General features: G+C 46.8%; 1 protein-coding gene and 17 non-coding genes across 18 annotated transcripts; 2 read left to right on the forward strand and 16 right to left on the reverse strand.

Moving 5' to 3' along the window:
* Nucleotides 1–28: 28 nt before the first annotated feature.
* Nucleotides 29–102, reverse strand: Trnan-guu (transfer RNA asparagine (anticodon GUU)). The gene has a single exon. It is a non-coding gene; the product is annotated as a tRNA-Asn (tRNA).
* A 93-nt stretch (nucleotides 103–195) lies between these two features.
* Nucleotides 196–269, reverse strand: Trnan-guu (transfer RNA asparagine (anticodon GUU)). The gene has a single exon. It is a non-coding gene; the product is annotated as a tRNA-Asn (tRNA).
* Nucleotides 270–362: 93 nt separating this feature from the next.
* Trnan-guu (transfer RNA asparagine (anticodon GUU)) lies at nucleotides 363–436 on the reverse strand. Its single transcript has one exon. It is a non-coding gene; the product is annotated as a tRNA-Asn (tRNA).
* Nucleotides 437–531: 95 nt separating this feature from the next.
* Nucleotides 532–605, reverse strand: Trnan-guu (transfer RNA asparagine (anticodon GUU)). The gene has a single exon. It is a non-coding gene; the product is annotated as a tRNA-Asn (tRNA).
* Nucleotides 606–698: 93 nt separating this feature from the next.
* On the reverse strand, nucleotides 699–772 carry Trnan-guu (transfer RNA asparagine (anticodon GUU)). Its single transcript has one exon. It is a non-coding gene; the product is annotated as a tRNA-Asn (tRNA).
* Nucleotides 773–865: 93 nt separating this feature from the next.
* Nucleotides 866–939, reverse strand: Trnan-guu (transfer RNA asparagine (anticodon GUU)). The gene has a single exon. It is a non-coding gene; the product is annotated as a tRNA-Asn (tRNA).
* Nucleotides 940–1,032: 93 nt separating this feature from the next.
* On the reverse strand, nucleotides 1,033–1,106 carry Trnan-guu (transfer RNA asparagine (anticodon GUU)). The gene has a single exon. It is a non-coding gene; the product is annotated as a tRNA-Asn (tRNA).
* Nucleotides 1,107–1,199: 93 nt separating this feature from the next.
* On the reverse strand, nucleotides 1,200–1,273 carry Trnan-guu (transfer RNA asparagine (anticodon GUU)). The gene has a single exon. It is a non-coding gene; the product is annotated as a tRNA-Asn (tRNA).
* Nucleotides 1,274–1,366: 93 nt separating this feature from the next.
* Nucleotides 1,367–1,440, reverse strand: Trnan-guu (transfer RNA asparagine (anticodon GUU)). The gene has a single exon. It is a non-coding gene; the product is annotated as a tRNA-Asn (tRNA).
* A 93-nt stretch (nucleotides 1,441–1,533) lies between these two features.
* Nucleotides 1,534–1,607, reverse strand: Trnan-guu (transfer RNA asparagine (anticodon GUU)). The gene has a single exon. It is a non-coding gene; the product is annotated as a tRNA-Asn (tRNA).
* Nucleotides 1,608–1,700: 93 nt separating this feature from the next.
* Nucleotides 1,701–1,774, reverse strand: Trnan-guu (transfer RNA asparagine (anticodon GUU)). Its single transcript has one exon. It is a non-coding gene; the product is annotated as a tRNA-Asn (tRNA).
* A 93-nt stretch (nucleotides 1,775–1,867) lies between these two features.
* Trnan-guu (transfer RNA asparagine (anticodon GUU)) lies at nucleotides 1,868–1,941 on the reverse strand. The gene has a single exon. It is a non-coding gene; the product is annotated as a tRNA-Asn (tRNA).
* Nucleotides 1,942–2,034: 93 nt separating this feature from the next.
* Nucleotides 2,035–2,108, reverse strand: Trnan-guu (transfer RNA asparagine (anticodon GUU)). Its single transcript has one exon. It is a non-coding gene; the product is annotated as a tRNA-Asn (tRNA).
* Nucleotides 2,109–2,201: 93 nt separating this feature from the next.
* Trnan-guu (transfer RNA asparagine (anticodon GUU)) lies at nucleotides 2,202–2,275 on the reverse strand. Its single transcript has one exon. It is a non-coding gene; the product is annotated as a tRNA-Asn (tRNA).
* Nucleotides 2,276–2,368: 93 nt separating this feature from the next.
* Trnan-guu (transfer RNA asparagine (anticodon GUU)) lies at nucleotides 2,369–2,442 on the reverse strand. The gene has a single exon. It is a non-coding gene; the product is annotated as a tRNA-Asn (tRNA).
* Nucleotides 2,443–2,533: 91 nt separating this feature from the next.
* On the reverse strand, nucleotides 2,534–2,608 carry Trnan-guu (transfer RNA asparagine (anticodon GUU)). The gene has a single exon. It is a non-coding gene; the product is annotated as a tRNA-Asn (tRNA).
* Nucleotides 2,609–6,111: 3,503 nt separating this feature from the next.
* LOC135366413 (uncharacterized) lies at nucleotides 6,112–27,579 on the forward strand. Its single transcript, XM_064599096.1, has 5 exons — nucleotides 6,112–6,309; nucleotides 8,416–8,567; nucleotides 20,181–20,263; nucleotides 22,712–22,828; nucleotides 27,381–27,579. The coding sequence occupies exons 1-5, from the start codon at nucleotides 6,127–6,129 to the stop codon at nucleotides 27,536–27,538; spliced, it is 693 nt and encodes a 230-aa protein (XP_064455166.1). The 5' UTR covers nucleotides 6,112–6,126; the 3' UTR covers nucleotides 27,539–27,579.
* On the forward strand, nucleotides 14,045–14,117 carry Trnat-ggu (transfer RNA threonine (anticodon GGU)). The gene has a single exon. It is a non-coding gene; the product is annotated as a tRNA-Thr (tRNA).
* Nucleotides 27,580–27,627: the final 48 nt, after the last annotated feature.

Consider the following 27,627-nt stretch of genomic DNA (forward strand, 5'->3'; position numbering starts at 1 on the left):
TTCTCTGCTAAAACAATCCCGCTGAGCGCGCCCCCGGGTGGGCTTGAACCACCAACCTTTCGGTTAACAGCCGAACGCGCTATCCGATTGCGCCACGGAGGCTACACGTGCTCGTGTCTTCTGTCTCACTGTGCGAGGAAAATAATGTACTATATCATTTAATGCTCGTTTCTCTGCTAAAACAATCCCACTGAGCGCCCCCGGGTGGGCTTTAACCACCAACCTTTCGGTTAACAGCCGAACGCGCTATCCGATTGCGCCACGGAGGCTACACGTGCTCGTGTCTTCTGTCTCACTGTGCGAGGAAAATAATGTACTATATCACTTAATGCTCGTTTCTCTGCTAAAACAATCCCACTGAGCGCCCCCGGGTGGGCTTTAACCACCAACCTTTCGGTTAACAGCCGAACGCGCTATCCGATTGCGCCACGGAGGCTGCACGTGCTCGTGTCTTCTGTCTCACTGTGCGAGGAAAATAATGTACTATATCATTTAATGCTCGTTTCTCTGCTAAAACAATCCCGCTGAGCGCGCCCCCGGGTGGGCTTGAACCACCAACCTTTCGGTTAACAGCCGAACGCGCTATCCGATTGCGCCACGGAGGCTACACGTGCTCGTGTCTTCTGTCTCACTGTGCGAGGAAAATAATGTACTATATCATTTAATGCTCGTTTCTCTGCTAAAACAATCCCACTGAGCGCCCCCGGGTGGGCTTTAACCACCAACCTTTCGGTTAACAGCCGAACGCGCTATCCGATTGCGCCACGGAGGCTACACGTGCTCGTGTCTTCTGTCTCACTGTGCGAGGAAAATAATGTACTATATCACTTAATGCTCGTTTCTCTGCTAAAACAATCCCACTGAGCGCCCCCGGGTGGGCTTTAACCACCAACCTTTCGGTTAACAGCCGAACGCGCTATCCGATTGCGCCACGGAGGCTACACGTGCTCGTGTCTTCTGTCTCACTGTGCGAGGAAAATAATGTACTATATCATTTAATGCTCGTTTCTCTGCTAAAACAATCTCACTGAGCGCCCCCGGGTGGGCTTTAACCACCAACCTTTCGGTTAACAGCCGAACGCGCTATCCGATTGCGCCACGGAGGCTACACGTGCTCGTGTCTTCTGTCTCACTGTGCGAGGAAAATAATGTACTATATCATTTAATGCTCGTTTCTCTGCTAAAACAATCCCACTGAGCGCCCCCGGGTGGGCTTTAACCACCAACCTTTCGGTTAACAGCCGAACGCGCTATCCGATTGCGCCACGGAGGCTACACGTGCCCGGGTCTTCTGTCTCACTGTGCGAGGAAAATAATGTACTATATCATTTAATGCTCGTTTCTCTGCTAAAACAATCCCACTGAGCGCCCCCGGGTGGGCTTTAACCACCAACCTTTCGGTTAACAGCCGAACGCGCTATCCGATTGCGCCACGGAGGCTACACGTGCTCGTGTCTTCTGTCTCACTGTGCGAGGAAAATAATGTACTATATCATTTAATGCTCGTTTCTCTGCTAAAACAATCCCACTGAGCGCCCCCGGGTGGGCTTTAACCACCAACCTTTCGGTTAACAGCCGAACGCGCTATCCGATTGCGCCACGGAGGCTACACGTGCTCGTGTCTTCTGTCTCACTGTGCGAGGAAAATAATGTACTATATCATTTAATGCTCGTTTCTCTGCTAAAACAATCCCACTGAGCGCCCCCGGGTGGGCTTTAACCACCAACCTTTCGGTTAACAGCCGAACGCGCTATCCGATTGCGCCACGGAGGCTACACGTGCTCGTGTCTTCTGTCTCACTGTGCGAGGAAAATAATGTACTATATCATTTAATGCTCGTTTCTCTGCTAAAACAATCCCACTGAGCGCCCCCGGGTGGGCTTTAACCACCAACCTTTCGGTTAACAGCCGAACGCGCTATCCGATTGCGCCACGGAGGCTACACGTGCCCGGGTCTTCTGTCTCACTGTGCGAGGAAAATAATGTACTATATCATTTAATGCTCGTTTCTCTGCTAAAACAATCCCACTGAGCGCCCCCGGGTGGGCTCGAACCACCAACCTTTCGGTTAACAACCGAACGCGCTATCCGATTGCGCCACGGAGGCTACACGTGCCCGGGTCTTCTGTCTCACTGTGCGAGGAAAATAATGTACTATATCATTTAATGCTCGTTTCTCTGCTAAAACAATCCCACTGAGCGCCCCCGGGTGGGCTCGAACCACCAACCTTTCGGTTAACAGCCGAACGCGCTATCCGATTGCGCCACGGAGGCTACACGTGCCCGGGTCTTCTGTCTCACTGTGCGAGGCAAATAATGTACTATATCATTTAATGCTCGTTTCTCTGCTAAAACAATCCCACTGAGCGCCCCCGGGTGGGCTCGAACCACCAACCTTTCGGTTAACAGCCGAACGCGCTATCCGATTGCGCCACGGAGGCTACACGTGCCCGGGTCTTCTGTCTCACTGTGCGAGGAAAATAATGTACTATATCATTTAATGCTCGTTTCTCTGCTAAAACAATCCCACTGAGCGCCCCGGGTGGGATCGAACCACCAACCTTTCGGTTAACAGCCGAACGCGCTATCCGATTGCGCCACGGAGGCTACTTTTTTTTCCACCAGGTAATAACGTTTATTTACAAACATTAAAATAAGCTATGACTGTACAGTGTTAATGAGTGATGTATGATGAATGAATGATGCACACCGTAGCATCCAAATACACAGAATACAAAAAAATACATGGTACACAACACACAGGTTACACAGGTCACATACAGAGAGTAACAATTTACATACACACACGATAGAAAAAAATACATGGTACACAACGCACAGGTTAAACACGTCCCACACAGAGATTAATAATTTACATAGAGGACAGCGATTCACACAGATGCTCTAACCACGGTGGTGCTTCCAAATGCTGCATGCAGCATAGCTTCAGCTGCGTTATTTCTACTTTAAAATACTGCATGGGCGACGCCAATGGCTCTTCATTTCTGTCTGCCATACGCAGCTTCCACAAGCAATACATAGCTATTAGCATGATAATATCGTAGCGTATATCTTCATTCGATGTAAAGGTAGGAATCTGATTGTATGTGGGTTCAGAGGGAGAGGCGTTTATTCAGTACTGTAATCTGTATGTCGTCCCAGAAAAACTGTGCTTCCGTACAATCAAGAAAGATGTGGTCAACGGTTTCAGGGACTTTGCAACGGAGGCTACACGTGCCCGGGTCTTCTGTCTCACTGTGCGAGGAAAGTAATGTACTATATCATTTAATGCTCGTTTCTCTGCTAAAACAATCCCACTGAGCGCCCCCGGGTGGGCTCAAACCACCAACCTTTCGTTAACAGCCGAACGCTCTATCCGATTGCGCCACGGAGGCTACTCGTGGCTTCTGTCTCACTGTGCGAGGAAAGTAATGTACTATATCATTTAATGCTCGTTTCTCTGCTAAAACAATCCCACTGAGCGCCCCCGGGTGGGCTCAAACCACCAACCTTTCGTTAACAGCCGAACGCTCTATCCGATTGCGCCACGGAGGCTACTCGTGGCTTCTGTCTCACTGTGCGAGGAAAGTAATGTACTATATCATTTAATGCTCGTTTCTCTGCTAAAACAATCCCACTGAGCGCCCCCGGGTGGGCTCAAACCACCAACCTTTCGTTAACAGCCGAACGCTCTATCCGATTGCGCCACGGAGGCTACTCGTGGCTTCTGTCTCACTGTGCGAGGAAAGTAATGTACTATATCATTTAATGCTCGTTTCTCTGCTAAAACAATCCCACTGAGCGCCCCCGGGTGGGCTCAAACCACCAACCTTTCGTTAACAGCCGAACGCTCTATCCGATTGCGCCACGGAGGCTACTCGTGGCTTCTGTCTCACTGTGCGAGGAAAGTAATGTACTATATCATTTAATGCTCGTTTCTCTGCTAAAACAATCCCACTGAGCGCCCCCGGGTGGGCTCAAACCACCAACCTTTCGTTAACAGCCGAACGCTCTATCCGATTGCGCCACGGAGGCTACTCGTGGCTTCTGTCTCACTGTGCGAGGAAAGTAATGTACTATATCATTTAATGCTCGTTTCTCTGCTAAAACAATCCCACTGAGCGCCCCCGGGTGGGCTCAAACCACCAACCTTTCGTTAACAGCCGAACGCTCTATCCGATTGCGCCACGGAGGCTACTCGTGGCTTCTGTCTCACTGTGCGAGGAAAGTAATGTACTATATCATTTAATGCTCGTTTCTCTGCTAAAACAATCCCACTGAGCGCCCCCGGGTGGGCTCAAACCACCAACCTTTCGTTAACAGCCGAACGCTCTATCCGATTGCGCCACGGAGGCTACTCGTGGCTTCTGTCTCACTGTGCGAGGAAAGTAATGTACTATATCATTTAATGCTCGTTTCTCTGCTAAAACAATCCCACTGAGCGCCCCCGGGTGGGCTCAAACCACCAACCTTTCGTTAACAGCCGAACGCTCTATCCGATTGCGCCACGGAGGCTACTCGTGGCTTCTGTCTCACTGTGCGAGGAAAGTAATGTACTATATCATTTAATGCTCGTTTCTCTGCTAAAACAATCCCACTGAGCGCCCCCGGGTGGGCTCAAACCACCAACCTTTCGTTAACAGCCGAACGCGCTATCCGATTGCGCCACGGAGGCTACTCGTGGCTTCTGTCTCACTGTGCGAGGAAAGTAATGTACTATATCATTTAATGCTCGTTTCTCTGCTAAAACAATCCCACTGACCGCCCCCGGGTGGGCTCGAACCACCAACCTTTCGTTAACAGCCGAACGCGCTATCCGATTGCGCCACGGAGGCTACTCGTGCCTTCTGTCTCACTGTGCGAGGAAAGTAATGTACTATATCATTTAATGCTCGTTTCTCTGCTAAAACAATCCCACTGACCGCCCCCGGGTGGGCTCGAACCACCAACCTTTCGTTAACAGCCGAACGCGCTATCCGATTGCGCCCACTCGAGTCCAGCAACTCAAGATGGGCGTAACCTTCATCCAATGTTGCATTCATAAGCGGGCGCTCTCAGTAGTAAGTAATACTGCCATGATCACGGTGAAATGAAAAAAAAAAAAACTAAATAATTAACTAAATATCGTAGGTTCTCATCCTCGTGCTATGGTGGAGTATAGTCAGGTGTTGATGCCATGGAGTTACAGGACTGGGACGAGGTAAACGAGGGATGCACCCTCGACATCCAATATTGTACATGAGAGAATTCTTTCATCATCATTTTTCATCATACATTTTTCATCATCTTCATCGTCCAATATTGTGCCTTCTTTCCGTGCTCTCGTGTACTATGTAGAGCATTACAGGGAACTGAGTCATCTAAATACAAAAACAAAAATGAAAAGTGACTCAAATGCCATCGCACAACAGGAATAGCCGTTACCCGAATTCAATACCGGACGATAATTTTCGTTTACGTTTCTGTTTCCGCTAATGGAGGATCGTGGTATACGTTTCCGTTTCCGTTATCATTACCATATCCAATTTCGGTAATATACTGTTTCAGTTACCGTTACCATTACCCATACCCTTCCCTGCTTGCAACAGGAGGGACTGCATACCCGTTCCACTCCTCTGCCACCATAATTTTGCCCTCCTTATGTAACCTTTCGATTTTTTTTCCTTTTCCTTGGCGTACCCGCACGCCTTTCTTGGAACATTCCCCTTGTGTGAAACGTTCCCTGTCAGCGCATTGTTGATGAATCCCCCAAAAGGTCAAACGGCTGTCCAGTGCCCTTGTGCAAACGTTTGAGTTATAAAATCTGTTTGTGAAAAGGTCACTTCACTGCTGCGTACTAGGAAATATTTAATATAGTTCTGGGTCTGCATGCGACGTACTCCCAACACGAAGATGACAAGAGAATATTGGCACATCACTGTGCTCTTGTAAAGGTCGCGAGGAGCCCGCCGATAAATTACTTTGCGAAATGTTAACATCGAACCAAGTGCCAAGTGTCGTACCAAGTGATCGATTTCCACATATCTTTGCAGACTGAACCGTTAATAGGAAAACTGAAATTGCATGACGTAGCATGAGATTATCCTACATAAATTAACGCAGCGGCAGAGGCCACCGAGAACGTCATGCGCCAGCTGAACATGAACATGGGTCTTAAAGCGGTGGTGTTGGCGGTGGTGATGAAAGAGCTCGCCGTTATCGGCCTCACGCAGGCTCTGTCTGCGGACGATATGGCAGGCCAACTGTGGATGAATGCACTGTCCTGGGGACTGTGTAGGAATGCACCGCAACCTAGAGACGCCATCAAGGTAAGACGGCGATTTAATTCTTTCTCCCATTCCTTAATTAGCGCCGTTCGGAACTGGTGCGGTGAAAACTGGTCAAAGGTGGTGTGGACACCGAATGAACGTTGAACAGTGATTTCCCTAGAAATTCACTGCTGGGGGATGCCGAGCTTACAAGGGGGCGGGGCGGGGTTACGCTTGGTGAAGGTTCCACTTATCAGGAATTTTTCTTAGAAACGGAAAGAATCGTGGATCAATGGTGACATCTCTGCACAGCTTTCCCGTTTTATTTGTTCGCGTTATTACGTTAGAATACATATTCATTATGAAAGGCATTTCGACATTAAGATGCATAACCAAATCGCAAGTGTGTTCTTGAAGATCCACATTGAGTTTGCGTGCCCGCACGCATGTTTCATCGTATATGCACGCAATATATGCATTGAACAGTCACTTTCAAATGGTTTTAGACAAATGCATGGTACGGTCATCTGCATGACTGTGGTCCTACAGCCCAAGTTCGACAGTACGGGATGTAATTCGCTGCTCCGGACTCTACCAGAACGTGTTGGTGGCCAAGCTGGGTGGGGTCACCTGAGAAATTTCACAGGGGTGTTGCAAAAATGCAGGATGGGGGAAATCCCTGACGTTGAGTGGAAATGACACCTCCTTCCGCGGCCGTCACTGATATCATTCGGTGTTTGCGAACTCCACTTTCCTTTTTTTTTTATCAATGACATTACTTTTAACACCACAACCGCAGGCCTATATAATCTCAAACGATAGGTAAGGTATTCCTGTATGAGGCATCGAAAATTTTGTCGCAATAAAAGGATCCCGACACAGGCGAGACGTGTTCCCAGTCTCAGATCGTATATCGTGTTCCTGCACTGTTGTAGTCGAACATCGTGCTCACTGCTTTAAGGCGTTGCCAGAGGTGATGCCATGTTAACCAAGATAAACGTAAAATACGCTTATTTGCACTGATGTGAACCTGCACTGCAAGTTTCGCAACGAAGAGGCAAAAAATAGGCAACGCAAATACCGAAACTCATGCGGCTCTGACGTCACAGTCCTCGCTGGCGAATGTGAGGTAGCGCATGAGAAGTCACGTGCTTACGACTGCCAATGGAGATGAAAGCAGCTCTGAGCTCTGCCACATCTGCGCTTTGCACGGGGGTATGCCCGAGGGCTTGTATCTCGCTAAATGCGACGCGTTGAAGGATACTTCTTTTTCTCGGACTACTCTACAGCGTGCAGTACCGGCGTCCATGGTGCAATAAACCACATCCATGGAACTGTCGAACCTGAGAGAACTGATGTTCTGAGGCTGCAACAACATAGAAGCGACAAATACATACAAAGCCTCAAATTGCCAAAGGAATTAAAGACGAAAGATGGAAGTCACTGAAGAGGTTAACCAGCTGTAGGACTCGAACCCACATCTTTTGGATTACCGGTCCAGGGCTCTACCCATTCAGCTAAGCTAACACGCCCCCCCCCCTCCCCCCTCCCCCGGCGACTTCTAGGGTGCGTCATCTGAAGGGACAAACGCTCTCTCTCACTCAACCTTCTTTCACTCTCACATTTTTCCTCACTCATACACACATTCACGTTCGGGTGCTACAGCTGGCAAACCTTTTCAGTGACTTCCATCTTTCATGAAACTGTCCCGACGCATTTAAATTGGACTAACAAATTTTGAAATGCTGATGAATGATGTAGCTGTATTTGTCAAGTGTCCTGGTCAAATGCCCCGTTGGAGACGCTCGAAAAAATTTTTGAAGAATGCAGGTGATAGCGAACGCATCCCGAAGTTAAAAAATACAACCAATTTGTTGTTTTCACGCTGTTCTTATCCAAACTTTTTCTCGCAATGTTGTCAGGTACACGATCAAAGTACAGCTCATTTTTCTTACAAAACCGATGAGGTGCGTGTTTGCCTCTAAAGACGTTGTCATCCCTTTGGGTTCTCTCGCCTCAGGCGTTAGAAAGTAGCGCGACCAGTATTTGAGGTCACTGGAAAATGTTTGTTTTAAATTTAGTCGCAACTCCACGTTATTACGGTGGAAAAAATGCGCTATGCTCGTACGTGGAGTCTCACTCAGTTTAATAGTATGGCTTTTACAGATGATGACCACTTCCAACCGGTTTTATCTCATCTTAGCGGCTTACAAATCGTGGCAAGACAACGAACCAGAACTATGCACTCACATGATCCTTCATAAAAAGACTGACAAAAGCCTACACTTCAAGAAGTATTCCCACTGGCGTGGGGAATGGTAAGGGCCTTCCCATTCTCTCAGGTGGACGGAGAGGTACACGCGGTTACTGTTGGACGTATATTGCGAGTGAGCTAGCATAACAGTTTTGCCATTTCTATTTTGTTTTCACAAAAGTTTCCAGCTGACATATAGAACGCACAACAGTGGAAAGGAAAACGACAGATACGATACACGTGCCCCTTGCTGTTCAAGCGACTTCACTAACTGGTTCTGTGTTCTTGCTCCTTGAGCTTCTGTACATGCACCCTTGTAACACTTATAACCAGTAAGATGTACGGTCGCCGTCAGAGTTGACCGTACCGCGTGCACAGAGAAGCCGCAAGCACAGAGAACTGCATTCGAGAGACTAGGTGCAAGCTAGAGTCACTGAATATAGGTACACAGTATCGCATTCCTTTTCCGCGCCGCAGGCGCTGTTCCTTGTCCGCGACTTGGCCGATCGTGTCACGTGGTTTCTCCTTCCGAGAACGCGTCGCCATATTGAGTCCCCTCCATCCAAAAACGGTTTCCTCTGTTGCGGGCCCGCTCCCCTACGCGCCATTCACTGACGGAGAAGGGGGCTGTTGCCGTCCCATTGCTAGGCGACGCAGCAGCGCCGGACCCAAGATGGCGGACTCGCTCGCCGACGTGGCTGAGTGTCGCTACTCTGCTTCCTATTTAGTGACTCTAGTCCAAGCTACAAGCATAGAAAGAAATTCCGCTAGCATGCAGCGCCATGGTTGGCGCACCCACCTGGCGTACTCGGCAACCGTTGCAGGTGAGATCAACCGGACCACCGTCAAAGACAACTGCACTGGCCTATACGTGCGGTTTAACGTTCCGCTTGAAGTGGCAGTCGCATCCGTCTCGGGCGTTTCCGAAACTGTAGTGTCATTTTATTCCTCATAGACTGCTGACCAGGCTACCGCAAACACCCACCCGAAATACTGGCGTAGTTCCAAGGTTATTGGATGGAATACATGACAATAGCTGACGCCGGATCTTGGGGCTATTCCGGAAATCCCTCTCTGGAAAAACGAGAAGAAAGGTATCATTCTAATAGCGAATTCGGCTGGTCATTTCGTAGCAACACGGCCGAGCGCCCGGAAATTGCTAGGTCGGCCACCGAGCTGGATCACGTGACCGTTGCCACTCGAACACGATCGCTAGGATTCTAGCGGTTTTAGGTACTTGGATCACGCTACGGGCGTCGCGGTTGCTCGTCTTCGAGTTCCGTCGTCTGCTAAATCACGTGATTTCAACATGCGGGCCAATGAGGGCACTCGCCACCTTTGCAGTGCGGATGTGACGACACCGGATACAGTTGAGCAATCTGCTGCTCGATCGTTTGGAGACCGGACAAAAAAAGTGCTAGCCTGCAAACTCCGACCGTTCGGAAAGCGCCACGCGAACATGCGAGATTGCTTCACTTTGATCAAGCTGCGTGAGGTCTGGCAGTAAAAGTGGCTACGAAATTACCACCCGAATAGACCTCTCCTTGTTTGTAAACAAATGACGTCATAGTGTTCGACAGCGCCACGAGTTTGGTAGAGTTGAACTACGCTCGAAGCTAGAGACGAACAAGGTGGCGTTCGAAAGCCGCGGTCTTGAGGGGATTACGATGGTCCATGAAAGGGACGCGACCTTCGATCCTACTTTTCCTTCAATAGGAGGCAACGAACAAGTGTCCATTCGTGGAACCCAGGCCTCCCCTTTTGTTTCGGTTTCAGTCTGTCTATCAACGTCATGATGACGTTTCTCGGGTAGAGGTTTATTCGCCATAAGAACGAATGAGGGCGCGGCCTCGAGAATCGTGTCCGTCTGCTCCGCCGTCGTCTAAAAAGGCGCTGGGATGTTCAACACGCCTGACGAGTGAAAGTCATCCGTTGTCACTGTCCAGCGATTTCCTCAGGGGTAGCAGTGAAGCAGTGAAAGTGAAGCATAATCCCTATCTACGTATCCGTTGCCATGACATCTGAACTGAAAGCGCAAGGAACACGGACAAAAAAACGACGAAACAGATAGGATGGGCACGTTCCTTGCACTTTCAGTTCAAATGTCTCACTACCAACTAGCCCAATCTTCAACCCTTCTCATGTTGCAATGACCCTGGGCTAGCGACGCAGACGAAGCTGAGCGAGACGACCTGCAGAACGACGATTTCATGTGCGAGACCTTGCGTTTGACGATTACGAGCAAATCAATTACGACAACTTCTCGATTCAGTGCTTGACACACGCCCACTTCAGAAACAGCAGATGCCTCTACAAGTTTTGCAATCATAAGGGCCAGTTCTCACTTGGCGACGCCCAACGGCGTCGTCGTGAGCGGGTGGCGGAAATAGGCGCGCATTTCCGGTGTCGGAAGAGGTGAGACGTCGAGTAAAAAAAAACTGCAATGCCGAACTTCTTTCACGACGTCGGCGAGAAACGCCGAGAACGGCAGCTGGCGACCAATGAGGTGACACAGAAAGGCCACACCTCCTGATTTTCCGTCCGCTTTGGACGACGGAATGCCACTGTGGTGGGAACATGAAAATCGTGCGCGCTGACGGGGCAGCGGAAATGCGCCTCTACTTCCGCCACCCGCTCACGACGCCGCGTCGGGCGTCGCCCAGTGAGAACTGGCCTTAAAGAGCCGGACGCGTATTTCTCTTGGCGTGCGGTGGTTGCTTGACGAGCGGTTGCTTGATTGCTGCATCAAGCTTCTGGATTCAACAGAAAGCAGGTATAGTGAAGGTAGCTTTTCATATTTCTTTGAGGGGCCACTGTTTTTTTTATATCAAAAGGTGCATGTCCACTCAGTTCGGTCAATGCCGCATTGTTTTGCCCATCCGGGAAATAACGTGTAAAAAAATCATCTTTTAGAACTCGCTATAGATGCCTGACTGTCTTCTTCTGCAAGTGGATTTTGGGTTCGACTCGAGCTGAAACCGGGTCTTCCCAAATTCCACCCAGAGGTAACAAACTCGCGCACATATGTATGTGATTTACTAGCAATAGTGCGCATTTCGAATGTAGTTAGTGCTTAGCAATAGCGTACAACTACTCAAAGCGCGCATATTCAGTTTCACGTCTATCTCTTCCTTTTGTGCTGTATTTCACGTATAATGCATGTTTCCCCACAGCCTGAAGCCGGAATTTCTATCACCTGAATCCAAGAAAGCAATTCATCTGACCAGGAAACTCATTTGAGCAAAAACTCATCAGGCAACTCATCTGAATAAGTCACACCCTGTACATATCTCTCGTAGGGCATGTTGGTCTGAATTGATAAGGGCAAAAGTGTCAAAAGAAATACACAGGGCATGAACATGGAGCAACACACACACATACACCCAGCGCTTTGGTGGCGCGCTTGGTGTGTATAAGTATCCCTTCTGTGACTTTACCTGTTTTAATTGTTGTATTAGTGCATTTGTCATTAAGGATTGTTTTTCACACGGGTGTCTATGGTTCACCATTGGTTGATCACTTATCGTTCATCAAGGTGTCTGGGGCTGCCTTGACCCAAAAAATAGGTGACATGTACCTGGATGTGCTGTTTGGGCAGACAGAAGACTATTTCTATCGCCGTCCCGTGAAGGATACCACAGTTAGCTGCAACATTTGCGAAACTGTTGTGAATAGAATGTGGCATGTGCGGGATAGAACAATGGGCACACTTTAGGAAACATGCAAAAAACGTATAAGGGCTCTCGATCTAAGTAGTAAGGCTTGACCACTGGCTGCCGGCAACGCACGGGGAAGGTGGACACGATTAAATTAGCAATTAGGGCTATTTAGGACACCCACAGTGTAATGGAGTCCATGCAAGGAGTGACCGTACTAATTGGAGAGCATCTCAGTCATGGCCACACCACAGTGTGTGGTACCGGCAAGCAATGGTCATAAAAAAGAAAAAAAAGAGACAGAAATAAAGTGGAGAGAAACAATGGACGTTTTTTACAATGGCCTATGCGTCTGCGTTTTACCTTGAGGCTCCAGGGAGGATTATCTCCGTCTTCACCAGATGGCGCAGTATGGGGACGACAGAAGTGGGGACCAGGGGGCGACCGCGCGAATGGCGCGAGCTTGGTGGCCCCATTCCGAACCAGTTTTGGTTCTTTGTGCTGCCCACGTGGATTTGTTTTGCTGCGCGCCGAGCATGGTTCGTTGGAGAGCTGCTAGGATACAACGCGTCTGTGAGAATGGTCCATTTTTTCATAAATCAACAGTGCCGTGTTGAAGAAGGCACTCAAAGTGACCAGCGACCGCCGTGTTGCTTGTTAACAGCCGGTAGTTGCAGAGGTCGATGACAGGTGGCCACGTAGTTGCAAGGAATAACACCAGGAGGTGTCACACTCATAGCTCTATGCGAGAAAGAGAGAGAACACCAAAATACTAGCGACGGGTAAAAATTGCAACACTGCTAAACAAGTCTAAGCATGCGAGAGTATGATACAAAACACCAGGAAAAAGGCCTAGCCATTACAGCAAATGCTAAACATCCAACAGCATGACCATAGTAGCACAAAACGTTTTGTAAATGTCAAGGAAAGCTCTAGCTACAACCACATTTTCATCTAGGAGACGTCTTCTATCCCGGGGTAAGTTGACGCTTTCCCGAGTCTTGTGGCCGTCTTGAAGACGTGCGAAAACTGTTTAAAACACATATTTGAATGTGACAAAATTCAGCCCTGTGGACGTCCACGGGGTACAGTTCTGCGGAGGTCTGCCTCTTTTTCATTTTTTAACCTCAATCACTGTCACCACACATTCCATTTTCTGTTTCTCCAAGCAGAACTGCAAGCAACGCTGCCACGTGACCTTTCGACTAAAATCGAATACACGGTTCACCAAAGTGGACCGCATTAGCAGAGGTGCTACCACCGTAAGAACAGCAAGCTCCCTTTTTGCCGCCCTCCGCGATGTACACGTAGGGGGACCACAGCGTAGAGGTGGTCTATTCCCTTGCAAAGGGAAGACATATGCTGTACATTGCTCTTCTTAGGAACCCCCGCAAAACTCGATAGTCGTGCTTGCCTCTGAGTCAAAATCGAGGGTGAGGTGTCGAAGTTTATTTCAATTATGCACACGAACAACACTGAAGTGGGAAATTTCTGAGAGTATTAACTCACCGTCAACTCAACGTCTGTGTTTCCTACTGCTTTTGCTTTGAGACAGTCAGTAGGTCCACCAAAAGTAAACTTACTCAGTGCACATAAATCGTCCTCGTTTAAGATACGTCCTGAACGGAGATGGCGAAGACGTATTATAAATGGAAAGTTGGTACGTCTTGCAAACGTGAACTGATGATGTTTACAAGATGTCTTCCTTTGGGATACCTCTTCAACAGGAGAGAACTGATGTTCAACATTTGCCGCTGCGCCGATCCCTGTCGTATGAACGTGTGTATGAGTGTGCAAAAATGTAAGAGTGAAAGTAGGATGAGTGAGAAAGAGTGACTGGTTTGTCCCTTCAGATCACGCACCCTGGAAGCCGCTGAGAAGGCGTGTTAGCTTAGCTCAATTGGTAGAGCCCTGGACTGGTAATCCAGAAGATGTGGGTTCGAGTCCTACAGCTGGCTAACCTTTTCAGTGACTTTCATTTTTCATCTCTTCAACAGAGATGGCGAACACGTATTATAAACAGAAAGTCGGTACGTCTGGCATACGTGAACAGAAGACGTTTGCAGGAGGTCTTCCTTTAGGATATCTCTCCAACAGAGATGACGAAGACGTATTGTGAACGGAAAATCGGCGCGTCTTATAAACATACTATAAATTACGGCTTGTAGACGTCGCGTTGACGTCCCGATCGTCTTCTATCCTAATTTGACCAAATAAAGACGTTTTTAGGATGTTCTGTGCTACTAGGGGGAGTAAAGGCTTAACTGGATTGATTGTTAGGTCTAACTGCATTGTCACCACACAACAGCTAACACAAGATGACAAACCACAAAATGCTAGGCGCACACTGGTAATCAATCATACTACAACTCAGAGAAAATGCGTAGGAAGCACATGCTACAAAACTCAATGGCGCGGAAGTCACTGCCAAACCTGTCTAGTCATGCGGGGAAAAGGCCTAACTAATACTTCTTTGTTCTTGGTTTCGCTGTGGTTTCATTGCGCGTGTTTATTTGAAAACGCTCAATAAAAGTAGCATCCACTTCGCTTGCGTTATCATTCTGACCAATACATGGGAAATGTCATGCATGGTTTATTACACCGTGTTTCGCGTCGTCGCCAGGCAAAGACGAAAGACGAAGAACTTCGTGAATTTATTCGCGTCACCATGGAGGAAACCTTTCTGTCCACTGCTTGGAATGGTTGCAAGCACGTCAAAAAATGTGTCAGGACAAGATGGAGACGCTTGACTGCATCTAAGCGGAGGACAGACGAAACAGAAGTTCAACTTTAGCTTGGATAATCTGTATTGGGAACGCAGCTTGGATCTAGAGGACGACGTGTAAATAAAAGAGATGCATTTCTCTATGAGGCTCAGCCTCTTTTTTGTCTTTGCATAACATGTCTTCCCCCAAACCTTTTTGTTTCCCTCTTTCTTTTCGTTGTATATTAAGTGGTCGTTCCATGTGCGGTAGATCCACGTTCGTTGTGAACGTGCTGAGGAACCTGAATGACATCATGGACAAGCCACTGATGCAAATATTCCACATGCAGAAATATGCTTCGCCGAGCATGCAGGACGAATCACCAGGCTTTCAGTCGCATGGAGCTGGTGCTGTCGAGCAACTGGCGGCGGAACGCACGTGGCAACCTGCCGCACAAACTTCAATGCAAAAGAAAAAATCGGGCAGGCTCAGTCGTGTCAGAGCAATGTCTTTCACAAGAAAATTTCACCACCTCCAGTTCCTTTGCGGTGTTTTAGTGAAAGTCACGGAACGTGTGGCCAAATTCGTTCGCCTCCAAAGATTGGCGAAGGCGGCACGCGCCGCCTCCCATCTCTGCTGTGCCCCAGGGTTCTCTACCGGACTCTGGTTCCTTTACGGTGCTGATTCTCCCCCTCTGTCTTTGTAGATCACTTTCACACTCACACAAATCGGAGTTGCCTTGCTGGTAGAGGGTAAGGGCTCGCTGTGTACACCGGTGCTGTTGCCTGCAGCACTAATATTCTTCGGTGCTCCCTTAGCTTTCTTGATTGCTTGGTGCTGAACTTTGAGGGATTGTTAGTTTCTTCCTTTGTTTCTTTCGATTGCCGTTTCCTTGAATTTTGGTCTCATACTGTAGCTTTTTATATATGCTGACATTCTAGCAATTTTTTTTATACACTCTAAACGTGGTACCTTCTAGTAAAGGGTAAAAATTTCAAAATTTTTACCCTCTATTTCAGAAGTTACCTTGTAACCTGTGGGCAATACCCTTTATAAACGTTACACAGATGACCTATAAATAAAGGTTACTGTCTCCTAACCGCCACACCGACGTAAAAGTTAGTTTTGCCAGGCATGGCTGTCTCTAAGACGCTCGCCTCTTCTCAGACGCTACAGAACAAATGGTGCTCAAAATGAGCTCTCATCAGTGCAGAACGCATACTGTCATTCGGAACATATAGCTATAATGTACGTAATTCATCTAAGGGTATCCAGTGGCGAAAACTCACTACATGTCCACTCACTACACTACGATCACGACATGTACAGATTCACATGCACAACAAGTGAAAGAAAGAAATAATTGCAACTGGAGCATATGTATTATTTAATTGGCAAACCTGGAACTACAGCTGAGGCAAGAGCACGAGGACGTCACAATACGAACACTTCAGCTGTGGTGAACGACATTCAGTTTCAAGGAGGTATACTCTTTGCAGTCCTCACGTTGTTGAAACTTCCTCCCTCCAGCACGCCGAAAACATTTCTATTCCTTTCTGATATGTCAGAATGACACATCAGCGACGCGGCTATGGTAAATCAGAAGCACATGAAGAAGTGAAACACAAGGATGACAAAGGACTAAGCAAATAACGGACGTAAGACACACACGTACACACTGTGTTGAACCGTTGAACCGTGTTCGAGAGACAGACTGTGCTGTGATTAGCGTTCCTAGACTGTCCAGCAGAAACGTAACCACGTAAACTTTGTAGTGAACATACCGTAGAAATACCCTGATAAAGTTCCGTCACTTGACCCTTGTGCATTCTTCACAGTTCTGAACACGATCCGCAGTTCGTACAGACGCAGAGACACAATAACGTAACGCACACTGATCCGACACTCTCGTACTGAATGATTCAATGTGCGGCTTGAACGAGAACACAGTGACTTTTGAGCAGTACCTTTTATACAGGTTACCTTGCAAAGAAACAAGAAAAACAAACGAAGGAAATTCAAACGCGGAATTCGTTTAGAAGTTACAACGTTCCTATAAAGGGTACATTTATAAGTTACGACGACTTGATTTCCGTTGAACACTGAAGTAACCTCTATTGCTCCTCCAGTGTCACGTTACAAGTCGTGTTTAACCTCTAAATGGACGTATCGGACGTGTAACCTATACAATATTTGGGAATCTACGTCTATATAAAGGTTACACATTGCTAAAAGTTACAATAAAGGGTACCGAGTTAAGAGTGTACAGTGAACCCTCGTTATTATGACCATGGTCATCCCCAAAAGTTTTGGTCATAATGCGGAATTGTCATATTAATGGGGAATTTGCAGAGGCTTCACCGCGTTGTTCCCTAGGATTATGGTCATTGAGCCACGTATGTCAGGTTATCGGGGGTCATATTAGCGAGGGTTCACAGTATTTCAATTTTGCGAATTTATAAACATTTGGTTACTGTTGTTGAACCCAAAATCGTTTACAGTCCAGGCAGAATCTCTTACGCGCTTACCAGCAGCACTTCGATCAGCATCCTAGTTTACACGTTCACGAGAGAGACTGCGCGCAAGTTACGCGTACCCCTGTATTTCCTTCTCCCTCACACGTGTCCGCCACACCCACATATTGCGTCAGCCGCAGCAATGACCTTGTTAGCTAGAGTTTTAAACGTGCAAGCTATCTGGACTTAGGTGGTTGATCGCTATCGATTCATTACTCACCGAGTTATAATCGTGCCATGAAATGTGACATCGTAAATTTTGGCCTAGCGGCATAGTCGAACGTGGAGATGTTTTCAGGTCAAAATTTTCTCCACATTATCGCCAGGAATGGGGCAGATATCGCCCGTGGCGATGAAACATCCCAGTCATCACCATTAAAATAAAGTTGTCATTTCTTTCAACATAGGATTGGATTACCATGGATGTGATGGCGATTGGTGCACTCTCAGCGGACATTAGGAAATGCTCGATAATGCAGTTTCGTTACGAGATTGTTCCTTGAAACTCACTTCACAATGAAGCTGCAGTGTCGAGGCTTCAAATACAGGTGTAGGAGTTGCCTCTAAATATGTCTGCACGGAGTGCACGATGTCATCCTCCACCCCGGGGACTTTGGGAGGAAACCAAACTACATGTAGCTCAGCGAAGGAACGAGTTGAGTCAAGCGCATAATCACCATTTCTCGATACCTACTGCCATTGGCCGTTGTTGCTTCGAAATACTAAGCGCTTCAAATGCTACAACTACTGTAATTTCATGTGTATTAGCCGTGGCTTATGTGAAATTTTTTTCTTTTCGTCTGCGCTCTGCGGCTTATCTGATAACTATTTTTGCCGGGTATTTTCTCCATATCTCGGTTTTAACGAAAGAGCTGACAATGTCTCTGGAACAGCACCGCCCCGCCAATGCACAAACAATACATAACAGGGGTGTCTTCACATTCAAGTACACTGACCTTCCTAGTATATTCCAAACGCAGCTTTACCGGAGCGGGTGACAGTGATTCATGTCGATCGGGAAGACCACTGACCCGTCGATCCAGAAAAAGTACGCAACAAGGGCACAATCCGATCGTAGTAGAACACTACAACCGTACTAGAACTTACCGCCTTGGTTGTACACTATGAGGACCTCACAACTGATTTCACATTGCACCACTGGTTTACTGCAAAAGTCAGTCGCGTCCTATTGCCTGCGGCTTCTCTGCCGGAAATTTTTCGAAATGTGCCTACAAACGGGTCCTGCTGCTTATCTGCAGTGCGGCTTATACGCGTAAAATGACAGTAAATATGTTGGACCAGCTCTGCATTCGCGTTCTGATGCAAGTGGTGTGCTGAGTGCTCTTGGGAGTAGCATAATTCATAAGTCGCGATACACAAAGACAAAGAACAGAGAACAGGAACAGGTGTTGCCCCTAGCATTACAGTGGTATCTAACATGGCCAAAAACTGGCTGTCATCTTGTAAAGCAGTCCGTGAAACGCATTCCCAAAAAATATTTTTGTCCCAAGTTGGTTCTCCGCGGCGCAATTAATTTGCAAAATCACCCACCCACTTTCTCTAATCACCCACTATAGTGTGACGTTTGTGGTAGAGAGCCCTGTCATTCGTTATTAGGAAAAACAGTCTGCTACGAACAGCTGTTTCAAACAACTGTTTCTTGTTGACTTCCATTCTTTATATGATTTTTATCACGTTTTCTATTAAAAAAATAAAGCATACATGCAGCCTGACAAAATAAGGTTGCAATCACAAGAGTAATATATTCGTGGCTTCGTGCAATCTCAGAACTCACAGTAGTAGAAAGCAAGCGATCACGGTGGTATTGTGGCGCCACCTGTTAGCCACTGAACCAACTACCTGTGCGGTGAAAACTGTCGGAGAGGCTGCACACTGTCGGGAAGCGCTGGGGTATCGCTGTACAACACACAGTTAATTTCGGGCTGCGACACTCGTTCTTCTCGTGGTGTCAACGGTCCCCAAAAATCGTGGTCGTGTCGTTGACTGCCTTCAAATCCTCCGTTTCGGACATCACCCAGCCGGAGAACGCATGGCGTCTCCGAAGCAGTAGCAGACGCTTCGGCCTACGCGGTGTTGCTCACCTCGATCATGTGATCCCAGGTCCAATGAGGAGCGTCCCTACCACTTGCGTCACACAGTAACGCGCGTGGCGGCGCTCATCACGTGTATATCGTGAAGGCGAAGGAGGGTGTTTCGCGCACGGAAGGTTCAGGGGGCTATTGCAGGCGTCCCAATTTTGCTACGGTTGCACTACTTGTGGGAAAAGTGTGTTCGGCCACCAAACATTCCATACCGACCAAAAACAAAGTTGTGTGCCTCTGGACTGCTCCTTTAAGCTTTTTACTGTGTAATGGAAATTGGAATGAAAACATGTCTGTTGTACCTAACAATATTGTAGCGTTCGGACCCGTTATCCGGAGCACATGCCTTTGCTCATAAGCCTTGTCTCTTTGTCCATTAGGGCCGCCGCGTAGGAGCTCACGCATTTCTGATCTAACCTCTGTGTTCGTGGTTTCAACAACTTGTGTCATGTGCACATTCGGTGATCGGAATATGACTTTTGTTGAGCACTCTGGTACACACCTACGTATCTCTACGTGGTGCACAAGTTGCTACAAGGCACTGGCCTAGCTGATGATGATGATCCCGATAACAGACAAAGGCAAAACATAGCATCAACAATCTGCCTCTGTCTCCGTTGGCATCTGCCAGGGCATACGCATTTATTTCTAGTTGCCCCAGCGACCTATTTATTGAACTATTTCTATCGGTTGTGCAGGGCTGAGGACGACAGGTATTTCAACATGGACCTACCTGCTAATTCTCATGTCAAGAGCACGATGACATCCACTTTTGACCCAGGTGAGAATTTATGGTACGTGGAGCAAGGACACGTTGAGGGTACAACACGCTATGCCGTTTCCTTGTTTTGTTTCGCATTATCTTAGTTAGTTACTCTCTACATAGTTGACCAAATGCAATCTAACCACACAAATGTACGAGGCAAGCATTGCAATCCTCCGTGAGCTTTACACTATACTCTATTACATGTATGGCGACATCCAGCCCATGTCAGTGCAGAAGGCTTCCAGAAAACTTTCGTGTTCATCAAGCAGTGTATACATTATACAGACTGAAAAAAAAAAAAAAAAAAAACAGGCGTGGGCAGGATTACTCATATTTCGTGTTTGGCCTATGAGGTTCTTGTAAGCAAATAAACAAATATAAAAAAGTTGCCAAAAATCAGCATTTCAATGCTAAACATAATACTTTGATTTAAAAATATTATATTACATAATAGTACTAATACTTTTGTGCATTACACCAGTAATCGTAGTACGTCTCATTATCTTGTTCAATCACTATTTCTTGGAGGCAGTTACATTTTGACAGGAGCATTTTCTCAGCTGCTGTCTGTTGCCTTATGCTTTCGTCCTACTCCAGAGGAGAGCAAGTCATCCTCTGAAATATTACAATAGGGTTAACAAAAAAATAGGCGACGCCACGTGCTCTAAGAAGCACTACTGGAGATGCTGATGCAGTTAATCATAGCTGGTGCACTATAATACAGCAACGGCTGGCAACGTCGTGCTTGTACCAACTAAGTAAACAGATGATGAGTTACCTCGCCTTGAGATGACGCCTCAGATTTTATGTGGAGTATCTCGACGAGTCCTGCCCGAGGTCCCTTCGGAGTTAACAAGATCCCTGCAAAGGTTCATAGACGCTACTATTGGCTGGATTCGGAGGGACGTAGAAGAATGGTGCCTGTCTTGCGACCTCTGCGCATCTCGGGAAGGACCACGCACCAGGACAAGATCTAAGCTCCAGGAATGTGCTTCTGGGGTGCCATTTGAGAGGGTGACCCCGGACATTTTAGGACCTTTACCAACGACAACGCGTGGCAACAGGCACGTTCTTGTTGTCATGGGCTACTTCACGAAGTGGCTCGAGGTGTACACACTCCAGAACCAAGGAATGATTACAGTGACACATTAGGGACCGAATGGGTTGCCCGTTTCCAAACTCCCATGCAACTACACTCCGATCAGGGTCCTAATTTCGAGTCACAGGTCTTCACGACATGTGCGGGTATTTGGGTATTGCGAGGACTCGCGCTACGCCGTTATATCCACAGTCTGACGATATAGTTAAGTGGTTCAACTGCGCGCTTCTGCAGCACATTAGCCTCTTCGTGGCCGAGGTACTGGCACCGTCATTGTTCTGCTCACTTCGGACGACAAAAAATTGGCCCTTAAAGTAGCACAGAAGTCATTCTTAACACCCAGTTTCCTTCCTATAAAACTGTTAAGTGGGCCAGTAAGATGCACCATGTGAAGTAATTTACACCACCGAGTCATAATTATCCCTGAAATTTAATTTAAAATACGCCGCAAAAAGCGACCGTGCGCAACGGTGGTGAAGAGCAGTACCAGCCAGTGATCTGCCTGGAACCTCGCGCTGACGCTACAAGGAGGACGCTCGCTGATTGGCCTAGAGAAATGTTGTCTGCTACTCGGCTGTTCGGGGTTCTGATAAAGCCTTTCTCCTTGCTCGGTAACGCTTCGGCCGCTCCTTCTATCCCCAATTCTCCAGGAGAACTGGCAAAACAGGTTTACGGCAGCAAAGGGACAAGGCGCTGACCCCCACTGACCGGCGAATTCCAGGACGAGTCTCCTTATACCGTCATCGGTGACGTGACATCATACCTCCTCATCCTCGTTATAGCTGGAGTGGCGAGTTAAGGGTGAACGCGCGGAGCTATGTTTATGTGAGTTTTTTTTCTGGGAAACAAATTGCACACATCAAAACCTTTCGCGCTATTCGGTATAATGACACACACACACTTTCATCAGATGTCTTAAGCTGAATTTTTTTTTATGGCCCTCTGTACTCCTTTAAACTCGTGCAACTGTCTACACTACTGACTGGATGTGCACGCACAGATGCAGATGATAGAACTGTTGTAAATGGAATGACTGAGGACGCTTACCTAGGAAGAATGTAGGAGTTCCTGCAGTAATCCCTGGCCATTCTGGCTGTATGGCCATTCTTTTTGGTGGAATCTGCGATAAGCGCATAGTTGGTGACTGTTGGTGACCAAACTTACCTTTAGAGTATTATAATGCATCTAATACCTCAACTTAGGTATTAAAATATAGATAAAAATATATTTAAATGAGTATTATAATACCAATAAATAAAAGTATTACAGGAATAGCATTGTAACATAAAGTATTATTATTACTACCCAACCCTGGAAAAACACTCTGTCGGTATTCTGTAATCACAATATATTCTCTTGTGCAGAATTCCCCCAGTATGGATGGAATTACACCATGTTGTTCGCAAAAGAGGGCGCCTGTTTTGTACTTCGTAACCTTGGCAACAAACCCCCTGGATCACCCATACCACCGAAACCCTACGGTGAGGACTCTTTCTCTTAATTGGCCTTTTGATACAAATAGATGGAGGCGTCACACCTGTTGCACACCACAGGTCCGCTATGAGAGATAGTTCACGTGAGAGATAGTTGATGTGCTCTCGATAGGTGGCCACAAATACACTTACCCCTGTACCTTCTATTCTAAGGGAGTGTGGTCATTAGGAGGAGCCTAAAAAGATGCTCGACCTGACACGCAAACTCTTGCGCATTTCATTGGTCGCCACTTTCTATGGGGACCGCCATGACACAAAAATTTCTTGAAAATAGAGGATGCTGCTTGGAACGGAGAAGCGCAGACTTCGTGACCAAAACTTTCACATACTACTTAAATTTCGACTCGTTTAACATACGCTCATGTACGCTTCTGCAAAATCACCTTCAACTTTCGCTCTGTCATCCTTATTTACGCCAAAATGAGATGTTTCGTCGCTAACGTTATGCCTCGTTAATACCGCGAACCCAAGAAAGTAGCAAGAAAGACGCCAATAATACGTAAGATTTTGCATTATATCATTTAATTTAATTTATACATACATCTCTGCACATTTTTTATTCAGTCTATACCGGCATCGGTGGCTCAGTCGGTAGCGTGTTCGCCGTCTGATCCCGAGACCACGGGTTCGAACCCGGCCGAGGACGCCAGCAACTTGGTGGTAGGGTACAAGTTGCTTAAACACGCCGTCTTCCGCGAGGGACGTTAAATACGGAGTGCCGTGTGATGAGCTTTCATCGCACGTCGAATAACGTGGGCAAAAGCAATCCACAGACCGACCGCTGTGGCGTCGCTCATGATCTCAGTTGTCTCGCGACGTAAATACCCAAATATTATTATTATTCTGCCTACATACAGTACGTGGTTCAAAAGTCCATACCACCAGCCGTCTGCTATGAAGAAGCAGTTCTACCGCTCTCGTGGGCAGTTACTTCCGCCGGCAACCACTTCTACAATACTGAGTCTTCCCAACATGGATCTCTCCATGCAGATGGCGTTGATAAAAGAGGACGCAAAATACGTAGTTTTCACCTGTCACCAATGAACAGGTCCCCCAAACTCACCTCGGAAAAGCGTGCAACGAAGAAGGCCGCCACTAGATACCCCACTGTTGCCGTTCCGGATCACTTCAGCGCGCTAAGTTTAGCGGCAAAATGTTTTTGTTGTTTCTGCGAATGAATCTAGTCTTTATATGTCCAAATAAAACGAATATAACAACTTTCTCTGTCGTGTTTCACTTTTTGGTCCGTTTTTAAACGCGTTGAGCGATCGGAAGGATCTAGTGCACCGCTGCGTGCATCACATAGCGTACCTGTCGTACCAGGCGCCGCAGGCGCTGCAGTCGTCCATTTCTGTTTCGGTGACTTGGCCTGGCTTGGATTGTGCTTCAACTGGATCTTTAGCGCGCTACAATCCACGCAAGCCAACGTCTGGTAACAATGGGGTATCTAAGGGCGGCCTCCGGCATTGCACGCATCGGGATAGGAACAAATATATGGGAAAATGGCGACCTTGGGGGACCTGCCAATGAAGGGGGAGTTTCATCGCCAAGGGCGATACTCTACCCCGGAATGACAGTGTATGAGTGTCTTTTAATTTTGCTTTGCTTCCCCCCAAAAGTGATTTTCCTATGAACGACGAAATTAACGATTTTCCTAGTTCCCTTCCCTAAAAATTTGTCGCAAACTGGATTAGAATGTACCTCTGCAGTGGTATGGTTTCTGTACCCAAGGAGCATAATTTCGAGACCTCCACTAGGGTATAAACTATTTATACATATTCGGAAGGTATAAATTGATACCCTAAAAGGCACGAGTTACTGCACGAGTGATTTATACCCAATAGGTACAAATTTTTTTAACAGTGTAGCCGCCGTGTGTTTTATATGTATCTGTTCTCTAGCAAAAGCTAACCGCTCCTGGAAATATTTTTCCTAATATCTGTTGGTGTTGCTTCTTGGTTTGAAATTTGATACTAACGGTTACTTCATTTCTTTCCTCTCCGATTCACACCCATGTTTTGTGAGTTTGTGCGAGAGTGTGTCCAGGTATTGTCTTGTCTCATTATCGTTCCTTTGGGTATTTTTTTTTTTTTTAATTGGGAAGCTGGGTTGGTAAGTCGCCACTCTGATATGACAATGAAGCAAATCAAATATCACCGATTTCGTCAATTATACCAGAAGGTCTTCAAAATATACTCTCCAGTAAGAATATATTATACCCTGAGGTGCAAATATTAAACCTTCATGGAGGTATAAAGATAGTATACATTGATGAGGGTATAGCGTTTGTGCTCCAAAAGGTATGCGCCCTGGGACAAGCGTTTATACCCCAAACGGTATAATTTTTTCTAACAGCGTACACACACATACACTCTATAAATAGGCGCGAACGCACATGGGTGTGAAGTAGCTTTTCGTCTAACACTCTAATGAAATAAATAATATCTTACCTTCAGCGAACAGCACTGACGTTCCATCAGTCGGTGACAGCCCGCCACATTTCAAAACCGATAGACGAGACGACAGTTGTGCCGGGTGTTCTAGACGCCGGATGTGGTGGTCACCCGCCTTCTTTCGTGCAACGATCTGCTCGCAACGTCACACTGCAGCTGCTAATAACATTTTGGATAAAGCTGAACCGGGACTGCCCTCAAACCAGCAGAGTTTCAATTGATCCACTTCGGTGGCACCCTGAGCAAGAGGAATGTCGGAGATAAACCTGCACCTTGGCGGTGCTCATAGCGAGAGGTACTGGGTGTTTAGCGGAGAATATGAAAGGTCCTTATTTTTTCGTTATGAGTGCGTCCCAGTTCTGCCCGGCAACAGATGGTGACAATGCAACTACGAACGCTGCGGATGTTACTGTATTCTAAAGAAAAAGGTCGGCTAATGACGACACGAGCGGAGCTAAAATAAGTAGGGATGTGCCAATCGAATTCTCGAATCCACGAATCCTAGGCAGGGATTCGAGATTCAGGAATCCGAATCCCATTGCACGAAACGGCGAATCGAATCTTTCGAATCCACCGACCACGTTTGTTCGTTTCTTTTTCAAGTTGGCGCCTCCGGAGTCCACTGAAAGCCTCATTGACCGACGGGTGTTTTCTTGTTTCTTTGTTTACATTGCTCTGGACTGAAAGAGTTCAGGCTGGAACTGTTACATTACAAGTTTAAAAGCAATATATATGGTTTTGTTTTTGATTCTTGCTTTAGCTTGATGGAAATAATTCAGACTCGAGAATTTATGTGTTTGTTGTAGTCGATGAACAATATGTTCAATAAATTACGTGAATGTTAAATAAATAAAATATATAGGGGTATATTTTTTCCCGATACTGAACTATTTGTGTGTGTTTTTTAAATAAACAAATGTGTCATATTCTGCTTCAAAAGCGTTTTTCAGTACCGGTTTTTTTTCTTGGCTTTTAAAACTCTTTTTAAAGAAATGATTCGAAAGATTAGAGATTCGTAAGATTCGTGGATTCGCAGAACCTTCCTTCGATTCGGATTCGCAAAATTCTGGATTCGTCCCATCTCTAAAAATAAGTAATGATTGATGAGTGACCTTTTTGCGATCTTAAGCACTGCAAGGCTGATCCTTCGCTTATGCTCTTGAATGATATCGTCAAGAGGAACGTTTCCGCGTTCCTCAGCGGAACGCAGAGGAGCCTAAAAATCAGTCGACTTCAACAGTAGAGAGTTTTAGCAGACTGTTGATAACATGGCTTGCCTCGAACCCTTATCAACCGGAACCAATCAGTGGATAAGATTCTGAGTCACCCACCATTGCGATTGGTTCCGATAGGCACGATAACTTTATCAACGGTTTACTAAAACTCACTAATGATGGTCCCTACAGTGTGAAGAACGTATCAAGAGCAGGGATTCCCCCCCCCCCTCCGAGGGGTGTGCACCCTTCCTGTATTTTTGCAATACTCCCCCTGAAATTTCTCAGGTGACCCCACCCAGCTTGGCCACCAACACGTTCTGGTAGTGAGTCCGGCGCAGCGAGTTACATCCTGTACGGTCAAACTTATTCTGCTTTTTTCCCCTAAGGTTTTCACCGTTGGTTGTTAGGTATTCACTGAGCTTCGTGAGATAAGGTGCTAGTCTTGTTTCTTTGTCGGTCGTGTGACTATGCATCTTAATGTAGAAATGCCGTACATAAGCAATCTATTTTCTAATGTACTGTGTGGTAACGTAATAACATGTATAAATAAAACGGGAAAGCTGTGCAGATATGTCACCGTTGTGCCACGAATCTTTCCGTGTCTAAGGAAAATCCGGTTAGCGGAACCTTCGCAAAGCATACCCCCCCCCCCCCCTTGAAAACTCGGCACCCCCCAAGCAGTGAATATCTGGGGAAATCACTGATCAAGGAAACGATCTGTTCCATTCGTGATAAGGTTCAACTTCCTTCGCATAATGATGTTTCTTTTTCTTTCCTTTTTTTTTTCTCAGGATAGGTAATTAGGACAACGCCGGTTTAAACCTGTCCGATTCTAACGTTGTCTATTTTCGTTCCCCTGTCTTTATACAGACTGCGAGCTTTGGACCTCAACTGACTACTCCCACGACACCTGGGAGGCGTGCAGCGAAGTCTTCTGGAAACACTGCGCTAAAAGTCATCGTAAACCGTTCTCACCGAAACAGTGCTGCTCTCGTATCGGTCCCGCGAAGCCAAAGTGGTGCTGGTAGTGAAACAATAAATGGCTTGGCTCACTCCTGAGTAGAGATATAATATAAGATACTGTTATGGCACGAACAATGAGAGTTCGAGGCACAAC

Source organism: Ornithodoros turicata, chromosome 8, assembly GCF_037126465.1.
Source record: "Ornithodoros turicata isolate Travis chromosome 8, ASM3712646v1, whole genome shotgun sequence".
Classification (NCBI taxonomy): domain Eukaryota; kingdom Metazoa; phylum Arthropoda; class Arachnida; order Ixodida; family Argasidae; genus Ornithodoros; species Ornithodoros turicata.

Excerpts from the sequence above, each read along its gene's own strand:
- LOC135366413 (XM_064599096.1), top strand. The coding sequence starts at position 6,127 with ATGCGCCAGCTGAACATGAACATGGGTCTTAAAGCGGTGGTGTTGGCG. Across the intron at positions 6,310-8,415 it reads AACCTAGAGACGCCATCAAG|ATGATGACCACTTCCAACCG; the intron begins GTAAGACGGCGA and ends TGGCTTTTACAG. Across the intron at positions 22,829-27,380 it reads CATACCACCGAAACCCTACG|ACTGCGAGCTTTGGACCTCA; the intron begins GTGAGGACTCTT and ends GTCTTTATACAG.